This window comes from Enhydra lutris, unplaced genomic scaffold, assembly GCF_002288905.1.
Source record: "Enhydra lutris kenyoni isolate GAN:26980312 unplaced genomic scaffold, ASM228890v2 scaffoldscaffold18, whole genome shotgun sequence".
NCBI classification, from domain to species: domain Eukaryota; kingdom Metazoa; phylum Chordata; class Mammalia; order Carnivora; family Mustelidae; genus Enhydra; species Enhydra lutris.
In genome coordinates, this window is record NW_019154102.1 from 1,347,512 (window position 1) to 1,361,061 (window position 13,550).

The 13,550-nt window shown below is 41.2% G+C and overlaps 1 protein-coding gene across 1 annotated transcript in view; it reads left to right on the forward strand.

Moving 5' to 3' along the window:
• The window catches only part of LOC111148082 (stonin-1), a 43,674-nt gene extending 30,459 nt beyond the window's left edge, over window positions 1–13,215 (forward strand). Inside the window, exons 2-4 of the mRNA XM_022504475.1 lie at window positions 1,619–3,592; window positions 9,669–9,871; window positions 12,049–13,215. Coding sequence (XP_022360183.1) covers window positions 1,666–3,592; window positions 9,669–9,871; window positions 12,049–12,123 — 2,205 coding nt within the window. The 5' untranslated portion in view covers window positions 1,619–1,665 and the 3' untranslated portion in view covers window positions 12,124–13,215. The remainder of the gene's footprint in view (window positions 1–1,618; window positions 3,593–9,668; window positions 9,872–12,048) is intronic.
• Window positions 13,216–13,550: the final 335 nt, after the last annotated feature.

The following is a 13,550-nucleotide window of genomic DNA, read 5'->3' on the forward strand; positions in this document are numbered from 1 at the left end:
TGTTGATTTTGTATCCTGAGACTTTGCTGAATTTGTGTATTACTTCTAACTCTGTGTGTGTGCGTGTAATTTTCAGGGTTTTCTATAGATAAGATTATATCACTTGTAAATAGACAAAATATAACTTCTTCCTTTCTGATTTGATGCCTTTTATTTCTTTTTCTTGCCTAATTGCTCATGTTAGAACTTGTAGGACCGTGTTGAGTAGAAGTGGTAAGAATGAACATCCTTACCTTGTTTCTGATATTAGAGGATAAGCTTTTAGTTTTTCACCATTGTGTATGATGTTAATTATGGGCTTTTCATAGATGGCCTTTGTTATTATTTTGAGGTAATTTTCTTCTTCCTAGTTGGTTGGCTGGCTTCTTATTATGAAAAGGTGTTGAGTTTTGTCAGATGCTCTATCTGGGCCTATTGAGATGATCATGTGATATTTATCCTTTGTTCTGTGGATGTGGTATATCACTTTGATTTTCATCTGTTGAACTGTCCTTGCATCCCAGGGATAAATGCCACTTGATAATGGTGTATGATCCTTTTAATCTGCTGTTGAAGTTGATGTACTAGTATTTTATTGAGTATTTTTGCATTTGTATTCATCAGGGGTATAGTATTTTTCTTTGCTTGTACTATATTTGGCTTAGGTATCAGAGTAAAGTTGGGCTCATAAAATGAGTTTGGAAGTGTTCCCTCCTCTTTAGTTTTTTTGGATGAGCTTGAGAAGGATTGGTGTTAATTTTTCTTTAAGTGTTTGGTGGTATTCTCCAGTGAAACCATCTGGGCCTGAGCTTTTATTTTTTGGGAGGTTTTGACAACCAATTCAATTTCCTTACTAATTATAGGTCTGTTCAGATTTCCTACTTCTTCATGATTCAGTCATGGTAGGTTATATGTTTCTAGGAATTTGTCCATTTCTTGTAGGTTATCCAACTTGCTGGCACGTAATTGTTCATAGTGGTCCCTTATAGTCACTATTTTATTTCTGTGATATAAGTTTAATGTCACATCTTGCATTTCTGGTTTTGAGTATTTTCTCTTTTTTTCTCAGTCTAGCTAAAGGCTTGTCTGTTTTGCCAATCTTTTACAACAAACCAACTCTTAGTTTCCTTTTTTTTCTACTTTCTTTCATTTATTCTGCCCTAATGTTTATTCTTACTTTTCTTCTCCTAACTTTGGGCTTAGTTTGTATTTCTTTTTCTAGTTTGTTGAGCTGTAAGTTTAGCTTGTTTATTTGAGACCTTTCTTCTTTTTTAATGTAGGTGTTTACCACTTTAAGAAAACATTTAATCATCAGAAGTGTTACAGTTCTTAAGCATTTCTTTGAACTCAGTTAATCTGTAAATCTGATTGCTTTTATTTTAATTTTTTTTTTATTTCGAACTTCTGTTTGTGACAGCACTTTCTTTTATTTTTATTTTTTCAAGTAAGCTCTATGCCCAACATGGGGCTTGAATTCACGACTCTAAGATCAAGGGTTGCATGCTATACCAGCTGAGCCAACCAGGCACCTCCCCGCCCCCAATTTCTCTTAAATCTAACTATTTCTCGGAACTAAAGTAACTTGGATTTCCTCCCCATTCTCATTTAATATTCTTCTTGTCTCTTTCTCCTTTAACAGACACAGCATATCTGATTCATAGACAGGACCACAGTCTGATTCCAAACATGTGTTCCACAAACCCAGGCAACTGGGTCACATTTGATGATGATTCTGCCTTTCAGTCTTCTCAAAAGTCAAAGAATTTACCTCTGGAGAATCAAAGCATCTGTAGGCCCAATGGACTTAAGCTGAACCTTTCTGGTGCTAAGGAATTTCCCAGCGGACCTTCCTCTGCCAACAGTACCCCCCTCTCCTCTCCCATCATAGACTTTTACTTTAGTCCAGGACCTCCAAGTAATTCTCCTCTTTCTACACCTACCAAGGACTTCCCCGGTTTTCCTGGCATCCCCAAAGGAGGGACTCATATGCTTTATCCTATCCCAGAATCATCCTCAAACAGTCCATTTACAGCATCAGGAGCAGGCTCTTCCGTATTGTCCAAACCGACCTGTTTATCCCATACTTCCTTACCCAGTGACCACTCATGTACACATCCAGCTCCCAAAGTGGGTCTTCCAGATGAAGTTGGCCCTCCCCAGGCTGAAAGCCTAGGGTTCCAAAATGATGCCCCCCAGTTTCAGTATTTTCGGGAGGACTGTGCTTTTTCAAGTCCATTTTGGAAAGATGAAGGCAGTGCTTCCCAGTTCGCCTTTGACCATTCAGGAAGCAGAAAGATGTACCCATCAAGAGACAAAGAGATGCCTCTCGATCAAAAAAGCTTAAATCAGGGTTCATTTAACTACATCTGTGAGAAACTTGAACATCTCCAATCAGCTGAGGACCAAGACTCATATGGAAATTTGTCTATGCAATGTCTGTATGCTGAAGACACCGCCTCTTCCTTTGTCCCCCACACACTTTTCAGGAGTCAGCCAAAACCTGGATGGTCTTTCATGTTGAGAATTCCTGAGAAGAAGAACATGATGTCTTCCCGTCAGTGGGGACCAATTTTTCTAAAAGTCTTACCTGGGGGAATTTTGCAAATGTATTATGAGAAGGGGTTAGAAAAACCATTTAAGGAGTTACAGCTCGATCCACATTGCCGGCTTTCTGAACCCAAAGTTGAGAACTTTAGTGTAGCAGGAAAAATCCATACTGTGAAGATTGAACACGTGTCTTACACAGAAAAAAGGAAATACCACTCTAAGACAGAAGTAGTTCATGAACCAGACATCGACCAGATGCTGAAGTTAGGGTCCACAGAGTACCACGATTTCCTCGACTTCCTGACTACCGTGGAGGAGGAGCTAACAAAGCTGCCACCTGTTTCAAAACCAAAAAAGAACTACGAGGAACAAGAAATTTCCCTGGAAATTGTGGACAACTTTTGGGGGAAAATCACTAAAGAAGAAGGAAAATTGGTTGAAAGTGCTGTCATAACTCAAATCTGTTGCCTCTGCTTTGTGAATGGGAACACAGAATGCTTTTTGACCTTGAATGACCTTGAGCTGCAAAAGCGAAATGAACGCTATTTTGAAAAAGACCCAGAAAAGAAGGGGATTGATATTCTTGACCATCATTTTCATAAGTGTGTGAAAGCACAAGAATTTGAGCAATCAAGAATCATTAAGTTTGTACCGCTGGATGCCTGCCGGTTTGAGCTGATGCGTTTTAAGACTTTGTATAATGGGGAAGATCTTCCCTTTTCCCTCAAGTCCATGGTGGTTGTCCAGGGGGCCTATGTGGAGCTTCAGGCCTTTGTCAACATGGCCTCATTGGCTCAGAGACCATCCTGTGCCAGTGCCTTGAGGTCCTGTGACAATATCATGATACACTTTCCTGTCCCGTCACAGTGGATCAAGGCCCTCTGGACCATGAACCTCCAGAGGCAGAAGTCCCTGAAGGCCAAAATGAATCGCCGGGCATGTCTGGGGAATTTACACGAACCCGAATCTGAACCTGTTATACAGGTCACTGTGGGGTCAGCAAAATATGAGAGTGCCTACCGGGCCATCATATGGAAGATAGATCGGCTTCCTGATAAAAATTCAAGTAAATATTCAACAGCCTGAGTTGACTTTCTTGTGAAGTAGCTTCAGTGTTTTCAACCTCCTCCTTGGGTTGAAACCAGGCTGAGAGAAATGATAACTTCAGTCCCCTGGGGCCATGCTCGCGTTCCCTGCTGGGAGGTGCAACATTTAGTCGGGCAGTGGATTTAGTGTGTCCTCTGTGCCTATTTCTAGCAGATAAGTTTAACTTAAGAAAAAATTTTTTTAATACCATAAAAAAATACTCTGAGCTCAGATTTTCTTGTGGATGGTGGCACTGAGGGAGGATTCCTTGCTGGACTTTTTGACATTAGCCACCAACCTCAAATGTTAAAACTATTGCTCACAGAGCTTTGATTCCCTAATTAACCTTTAAAGATCTCTCATGCATGAATATACCTGAACGTTTTTGTATTCTCAGCCAGTACCACGTTCTCCTTCGGTTTTGCTCCCTGCTCTTTGAAATAAGACTGCCTTTCGTTTTTACCCAAATTGATTTCTTTAGCTGGTTTAATTTGGCCATCATGACTAGCTGTTTCAGAATTAAGTAGACACAACCCAAGTATTAAAAATTCAGTTCATTTGCAAAATGTTTGCAAAGAAAACAATGAATCTAGAAGTTCAGAACTTTATTTTTATTAATTTTTTAGAGGACTTTATTTATTGATTTGACAGGGAGCGAGAGCACAAGTAAGGGCAGTGGCAGGCAGAGGGAGAGGGGGAAGCAGCATCCCCACTGAGCAGGGAGCCCGATGCGGGGCTCAATCCCAGGACTCTGGGATCATCACCTGAGCTGAAGGCTGATGCTTAACCGACTTGAGCCCTAGAAGTCCAGAACTTTAAAAAGACAGTCCTGGCACCACATTTATTTTAGGATAGTAACTTAGTCGTGGGTGTCTATAATAAAGCAAAAAAGGAAATTTTGAAATTAAGGCTGCTCCCTGTTTTAGTTCAGTTATTTCTAGTAGAACACTGGGTTATGGGGGGCAGATTTGGGGATCTGAGTTGATGCAGTCACTCATTCAGTCAAACATTTATTGAGCATTTACTATAACCAAGTACCACATCAGGGGCTGGGGCTAAAGATGAATAAGGTTCCATTCCTCCTAAATAGTTCACAGCTGGTCCACAAACAGCACTGAATTTCGTGTAGGTACAGGCTCTGGGCTTGGTGCATGGGAGACACAGATGCACACCTGCTCCCCACCCTTCAGGAACCTAGCATCCCAGCAGGGGAGGCAGATCTGACAGCAGGCACGTGAATGTGCTGTGGTAGTGTGCTGCGTTATAGGCAGGAACAAACACACAGAGCGGGGATTCCAGAGAAAGGAGGGATAAACCGTGGGGGGCATTTGGAAGTCTTTGTGGAAGAGGGGATGGTTCAGCTTGGTGTGGAAGAATAGGTAGGATTCTACCGGGTGTAGAAACAGCAGAAATAGGCCTGTGGGTCAGAGGATCCTAGTTAAGTGTTGGGACTGAGGGAGTGGAAGGGAAATAAACCAGCTCATGAAGGACCATGTGAGCCATGCTTTGGGGTATGGAGTTCACCAGGCTTCTGGAGTGTTTTCAGGCACCACTGTGACAGAATTATCCCTTGTTTTCGGAAGTTAGGCATACATTGCGGAAAGATTCAGGAGTGCAGACATGGGGAAGCTTGACAGAGAAGCAAGACTAGTGGCAGTGGGAGCACTAAGAAGGGAGTGAAGGATGGTGAGGAAACTCAGAGGAGGTGCCCTCCAGACAAGAACAGATTATCTGTGGGCACAGGGGACGGGAGGGATGCAAGGAGGTGAGGGGCTCTGGCTTTGCTGACTTGGTGGGCCATAGTGTCATGAGCTGAGATAGCTTGGGATCCTCTCACTACTGGTTTTGAAATCTGTTTCCCTGCTTAGGCAGCACGTTGGAGTCCTTAGAATCCTTAGAACTTTAAAAACATCCCAATGTTTAGGGCCCATCCTGACCATTTAGACTCTGTGGGGTGAGGCCTGTGTATTGGTGCTTGTAAGAGGCCCTCCCACGCAGCCTGGGTTGAGAACTGCTGGCCTGGGAGCTGTGCTGTGAAACCTGTTATGGTACCCTAGGCACAGGTCATTCCTCCCCGCTCTGTGTATCCTGTGTCTCCTAGAGCTCTTACTGCCTCCCACCCGTATTTACTAGCAGCTGAGCTCACCAAGAACAATTACAAGAGTGGATATTCCAGAGAGGCTGGCCTTCAGGAATTCTTCTGGAAGACAGTCATAGGACCAGGCCTGCACAGAACAATGTTTTACAAGCAGTCCAGTCAATTATACGGTGATACTGCATGGAATAATGCCTTTGGGATCCAAGTTGCTTTGTTTGGAGCAGATCTATGGGCCAAAAGGTCGAGGCAGAAGGCAGAGGGCTGTGTCAGGTGGAGTCTGGGGGCCAGGGAGGGGCTGGGCTAGGGCACCTGGGTTCCTGTGGCGTGTCTTGTGGTTTCCCCATTGTGGGTGGGGAGAGTAATGCAAAGAGGGAGAGGGTGCCTAGCAGTTTGCCCCTGGGGGAGAATGTAGAAAGAGTAAGGTCAGGGCAGAGAGGACATCTTTATCCTAAGACAGTGCTTCTTGGGAGTGCACTCTTGGGAGTGCACTTGAACCGCCTTTAAAAATGTAGACTGATTCAGCAGGTGAGGCCCCCAAACGGCTTCCTATGCTGCTCAGATGTTGCCAGTGCTTGCGGCCCACAGACCACGTGTGGCGGAGCCGTTTCTTTGAATATATCTGTTTTTCTATACGGTTCTTCAATCGATTGGGTGTGTAAAGAACAGGATTTTTTTTTTTTTTTTTTTAAAGTCTTGAAGACATTACCTTTTCTTGGGGCGCCAGGTTGGGTCAGTCAGCTCAGTGTGCAACTCTTGGTTTTGGCTCAGGTCATGGTCTCAGGGTCTTGATATTGAGCGTGGAGTGGGGCTTTGCCCTCAGTGTGGAATCTGCTGGAGATTCTCTTTTTCCCTCTCCTTCTACACCCCACCCTCTAAATAAATGAACAAACAAATAAATAAATGAATAAAATCTTTAAAAAAAATTACCCGTTTCATGCAAGTTTCTGAAAAACCAGTACCGTTAGAAAAAAATATTTAAAAAATAGAAACTGAAAGAGAATATATGAAATACTCTACTATGCACATCATTTTTTAAAAAAGTTACGCCTTTCCTCCTGTGGATTTTTTTTTTTTTTTTAACTCATGACCTGACAACAACACCTGAGCTCCAGAGTTGGTTGCTTAGCTGACTGAGCCACCCATGCACCCCCCTCCTGTGGATTTTTGAGATCAGGATTCACTTTTTTTTTTTTTTTCCACTTCCATGTGATTGTGAAGGAAGTGGGAAGGGCTGTTGGCCCCTTATATGTCTCTTTTACCAGCATGCCAATGCTTAATATTCCCTTAACAGCATGGGCAAGTTTTTTATTTTACAGCAAAGGTTGGCCTTGGTCAGGTAGCTCAGATAGCAAATTCACACTAAAGTGTGAATGACAACAGAGAAATAGAGGAAACTTTCTCCAGGGCTGGAGTAAGGAGGAGAACAGATGAGAACACTGGTAAGCCACAGGAGGTGCAGACACAGCCTAGAATTAGAAAGGGGAGTGGGAGTTGTGTAGGGCCAATTAATAAATATATCTCTACCTACCTACCCATGTTAACAATTTTTAGATAAAGCTTGCTTTTCCCCATTGCTGTCATCAGTGCATTGGTGCCTCTCTCCCCACTTGTGTCATCCTCCTTCCATTCATTCCCTCCAACTCTCAACAATTCACTTTGAGATGTGAAATATTTTGGTTCAAGAGGGACTAGATGTCAACTCCACCAAAGAATTTGTGACTTGCTTTCGCAGTCCCAAGAAAGTTGTGAGAGTGGCAATTTCCAAAGCCCAAGAGTGCCCCCTGCTGGAAGGCACTGAGATTGAATAACGTGATTGACAAATATCCATTGAGCCTTGCACGTGCCAGGCATTGTGCTTGGGACAGACTCAAGACCTCTTTGCAAGGAAGTAAAAATCTAAAGGGGAGTATGTGTTTAGACATTGTAGAGTACTTCGAGTTTCTAAAAGCCAGGAAAAATAGGCAAGAAACTTGAAGGTTTTTACCAATCTTTTAGAGAAGCAGATAGAAAAAGTTTTGTTTCTAACAATATTGTTTCTAACAACAATTTGTTTCTAACAATATTCTGGAATATTGCTACCTCTTTACCTTGAGTAAATTAGGTTGCAAAAGTTCCAAAAGAATTCTTTCCTTTAAAATGGGAATATCAACTTAGAACGTCTCCGATACCATTTTCAGCTCTGAAAGTGTAGATTTCACAGTTCATCATCAAAATTGTAGTAATTAAATAATAATAGTGGATTTATAATCGAATAGCACTTTGCCCAGTTGTCCTATATAGTCTAGCATACCGTGGTCTAGTGCTCTCTGTGGGCCAGCTGGTTTGATCGGGCCTCACGACGATCCTGTAAGGTTCATGTTAGCATCACCAATATCATCACTCCCATTTTCAGATGAGGAAACAGAGGCTCAGAGACATCAAGGAGCTTGCCTAGGATCACACAGCCATTATGGAGCAGAGTTGGGATTGGTCTCTGGGCCATGTGGGTCCTGTGTCTATGTTCTTAGCCATTGTGCCATAAAGGATGTAAGTAAGAGGGCCTGAGTTTAGTTTAAATAAATTTACTGCCTCCTTGCTGCAGACAGAAGACTAAGAAAGGGTAATAGATTTTGGAATCCGCCCCCCCCAGCCCTGTGTGTGTGTGTGTGTGTGTCTGTATGAATAAAGTTATCACTTGCCTGCAGTGATCTGGGTAGCTTAGAGCACCTCAGAGGCCATGGCCATCCTGCCCTCCCTGTAAGTGGTGGAGATGTCTAATAAGCATCTGTTGGTTAATTGATTGATGACTTCTCAAGGCTTTTTACAGCCTTAGAATTCTATTAGTCTCTCTACAAGGAACAGGTTGTAAGGAGTGAAAGGCAATTTATCTTTTAAGAATTAAGTGAAATCCTTTAAACTCTTGCTTTTTGTGCCTCAAGCTGTTCTGATGGAAATATTCTTTCTCAAGGTGTGGCAGTGGTAAAGTAATTTAATCTGGCTTTTCAAATAGTTGTCATCTCATACATTTATTTAAATAAAGATAGCTGCATTAGATATGTAGATGCTGTGGACAACACAAGAGAATCAGGGAACTTTGTAGACTTACAACAGTGATTGCATTGGAAACATTTTTTACTCCATTGTAACATAGGCACGTGTGCACACACAGGTTACAAGACCCTACTTAAAATCTTTGGGTATCTCCAGTATCCCTGGGTCTGGCACCAAGCCCACCCTAGCATAGAGTAGATGCTCAAAGCCTGGCAAATTGAATTAAGTGGAAGCAAATATTAGATTAAAACACTGGAAGCAATACGCCCATCTCTCAGTGTGCATTTGTTCTAGGCAAAGCTTTTGAGGGGTGGTGAGCAAGAATTATAGCAGTAAAAAATCATCTGTTCTACTGAAGAAAGAGTTCTTGGCCTAGAGTAGTTTCTAAAATATAATAAAACTTGAATTAGTTTCACTTAAAAAAATTAGAATTTTTAATAATGTGACCCAGTTTGGGCTGAAGTTTACCTTTGCATTACCTCTTAAGAAACAGAGTGGTAAGGAAATTAATAAGGTAAGACTTATTGTAAGAGCTTTTTAATTTACTTAAGGGAAAAGGTTTTTTTTTTTGCCAACATATCCTGTGTACATTATAGCCAATTAATGATGCTTAATACCAGTATTAGTCATTTAATTAAAGAAACTTAACATACTCTTAATTAAAAACACTTTAGGAGTTAATGTATATATAGTAACGAACTTGTACTTATTTTAAAGCTGGTACTTTAAAAATGCAGATAGATTTCCACTAGTTGGTGCAAAAACTCACTAGTTGGTGAGTTTTGGTAGTATGTTATCTAAACAAAACTTACACTGCCGTAGTGCTAATGGAATTGTATATTAAAGAGAGGGACAAGTGCTTCTTATGTTTAAGAGAAATGTTCAATGGCCATTGACGTACTTTGACCATTTGATTTTTTTCTTCAAGGTCCTGATCATCCCCATTGCTTGTCATACAAACTAGAACTTGGATCAGACCAAGAAATTCCCTCTGATTGGTATCCATTTGCGACTGTTCAATTTGGAATGCTGGACACCTGTGCCTCGAGGACAGAGGTCAGGTCTCTGGGGGTGGAGAGTGATGTCCAGCCACAGAAGCATGTTCATCAGCGAGCTTGCTACAACATTCAGGTATATCCTCGTACTTTGGTTCAAATTGAGGCTTCTGGAGCTATGACCTGATTGGCTTGAGATGTCTGTTTTGCCCTTGTCAATGATTATGTATGTGTATATGTTTGTGTGTTTATTTGACCTAGAAAAGAGCCCAGTCATGGAAACTTGTTGGTAACCAGTGAGCCAAATTTCTCTCAGTTCTAGAAATCAGGAGCCTCAGTACATGGTGCTACTTAATTCTGTTCTCAAAGAATAGGGCATTAAAAGCAAATTCACATTTCAAAAGCATCTGTGTAATAGAATTATGTTAGAATAGCATTTCTCAAGGTGTGTTCTTTGGAATACATATAATGATCCAAGAAAAAAATAAGTTGGGGAATGCCGTACACTAAGTTAATGCTAAATAAAAACTGAAAAGTTCTGCAATAAAGAAACTTGTTAGACTTAATTTCTCCCAACTCATTGATTATAGAATCTTGTCCTTATGGGCATGTATATGTAGAACACCCATCAGTGTCTTCCAGAATAGTCCTCTGTGGTGCACCCTTTGGGAAATGCTGAGTTACTCTATTACAACAGTTTTAAATGTTCACCATTGGCTCTTTTGCATTTTTATGCCAGATAAGTTAAAGAGTGACATACACTTGCACCTATTTCTAACCTTGCTTTTCCTTCTCATCTTTGAAGTTAGTAGATACAGAGATAACCTCTGCCACAGATTTCCCACACTATCTTGAAGTGGTGTGATTATGTATGACATCATTAACACCAACTGGTGGTTTTATAATACAGTAATATAAGTCAGGGTTTTCTTTTTCTTTTTTTATTTTGGACCATCTGTTTATATGCCTATGTGTTTGGGTCTGGTGATTTTTTTTTTTTTTAACTATTGATAAAATTATTGATGGGTGAGTGCCCTTGTATGGAGCCCCTTTGGGACCTAGGACTTAACTCTTCCAGCAGCTGGAAATTGCCCTGCTGAAGAAAACTGCCTTGCCTCAGGTCACACACTCTTTCTGTGGATACAGGTGTATCAAGACCCTCTTGCCTCAGCTTGGGGTAATTCCACACTCCTCCTAGCTCCAGCTCACCCTGGGGGATTGGCTGAAGCCTTTATGGTGATTGCATTGCAGCCCAACTTCTGTCTGCTTCCTTCCATTCCCTTCCTTCCCCCACAGGTGCCAACCCTGACAGCACTCCCCAGTATGCTTTCTACACACCAGTCTCCATCTCAGAGTCTGCTTCTTGGAGACCCTGACTGGTCACCCTAGATACATAAGTATTATGTGTGACTGAAATATGGGTCAAGTACAATGGAGAATTCATTTATACCTCTTTTCCTATGCATGGGCTGTTCCAGTTTCCTATTGTTTTAGAGGACAGCCCAAAACTACAGAACAAAGTCTGCTGCTTTAACAGCATTTACTAACGCTTGTCACTTGGTGACAGTTTCAAAATGTTACCTTCCATTTCATAAGGATTTATTGAGCAATTTCAAAGTGCCAGGTACCACTCTGGATGTTAGAGACACAAACATGAGCAAGAGACAAGTCCCTGTCCTCGCAACACACATCTCCTAGCAGGGAAACAAAACATTATTTGTAAACAGATAAAGAGTTTCCAAGAGGGACAGATTCTAAGAAGAGAATAAAATAGGGGACTAAGAGAGAGAATGGTGGAGAGCGTCCTTATGTCATGTGGTCCAGGGGGGCCTCTGTGATGAGGTAACATTTGAGATGCGATGAAGAAGATGAGGGGCAGGTAGATGGTTCTGTCTAGCTGGTTTACTAGCTTGTAAAGTAGTTCATATTAATGAGACGATTTGGGGTGGGTTATAAATCTCAAGTGGGCCAAAGGCTACAGATGTGATACTTGGGGGTATAATTGATTGCATGTCTGGCCAGGATTCTAAAGGTCTTATCAATATGTGTATTCTGTGTCTATTTTCTAAACCCTCTGTCTGACTTTGAAGGGGAGGAGAGTTTCAGTCCTCTTCCCTGGAGGGAAGGGTTTGGGGGGCTTTTTTGCCCAAGAAGAGAGAAGGCTGGCTCCCTACGAGCTAGCATGAGACAGTGGGAGCACCGTCTGTGTCCAGAGGAGGCGGTGGCTTCAGTTCCCGTGTCAGGCGCGAAGTAGAAGCCAGCAGGGTTAGTATTGTGTTGGTTACTGCCGCCATGTTTTGCTTTTGCATACAGGTTGAAATAGAAAAGAAGAGGATTAAAATCGATGGAGAAGACCCAGACAGAGCTGGTGACTGCGTAACTCAGTAGGAGTAGCAAGAGGAAATGACGACCTGCTTTTCAAATATGTCATTCACAGAAACCACATGCAGATCTGCTTCTGTGTACTGGGAGTGATTTTAGAATAGTGGGCCTGGGACAGGTCCAGTGGCCATGTTTCGAGAAGTGAAGACCTGAAACCGAACAATATTTTATGCTTTTGATAATGTTTGTGTTCTAGGGGTTTCATCTAAAATATCTATCATTTGTATGATGTTTTTGCTTCCCATTAAAACTCTAAGTTTTAATGTGTTACCAGACAGCCAGCTTGGCGAAAGGGTTTTGGATTTTTAATTACTCAGTGGCTAAGTGTTTTGCACTCTGGGTCACCTGGGGGCCATATTTATCATCTTCCAGTCCCCATCTCTTCTTGCTCTGTTAGCCCCTCTACTGGAGGGTGAGGCCGTCAAAGGAGACGTAGTGGAAATACTCCATCTTTCCTCTTGCTTGTCTCTGGAATGTGGCTAGGTGTGGGGTGATGCCAAAACCACAGGTTAAAGTGGTGATGTGGAAGTACTGTGATTTTGAGTAATTTATCTTCCTGTGCCCGTACTACATTGATCAGTAATCATCGACTGTATTTGGTACCTGTCTTTCCCCCATGGTGTTAGCATTTTCAAAATATATTTGTATTCTGGTGTGTTGTTGCAAAGAAGTTATTTCTGGGGATATACATATTTTAGTACAAGTCAGTAAGACATATTGCCTTTTGCTTGGAGAGATTCCTTTCAGAATAGAATGGTATTGGACACTAGTTAAAATATTTATGTATATTAGAGATGAATTTTTAAAGCTCATGAATATTGTCTCCCAAAAGTACAGACTCTAAGAATGTATTTTTGATAAAAGTATTATTTGTAATTAACACAAAGCCTCTCTTGAGTAGAATTCTAAATCACGTTATGATTATTTTATGCTGGTTCTGCTATTCTGCTCTGTATGCTAATTCTGCTTACTTTAGAGTATTTCTCTTTAAAAGGTAAAGAAAATGAGACACTAGATTATTTTACCTGGATTTTTAAGAGGTGACGTTTCTATTCTTCAAAGTCAGGTAAATGCTTGGGGTTTCTTTTTCTTTTTTTTGCTTCGGGTTTCTAATAAAAAGCCAATGGCATTAGCAGTTATAATTCTGTTTATAATTTTCTTACAGTATTTACAGTGAAAGGTAAGGCTTAGATTTATGAATTTTATAGTCTACATATTTTTTAGTCTGGAAAAACAAAGTAATCCTTGGGGTATTATTACACCTTCAATTTGTATTAAATCTTAAATATGATTAGGAGGCATGTTTCTCTATTTACCAGATTTGTTTTGAGTCAAAGCTGATGATATAATAATGTTCTTCCAAACAGCATTTATTTGTTGGTGCACAGACTCGATGTCACATGTTTTATTTAATGTTGTATTTACATTCATTT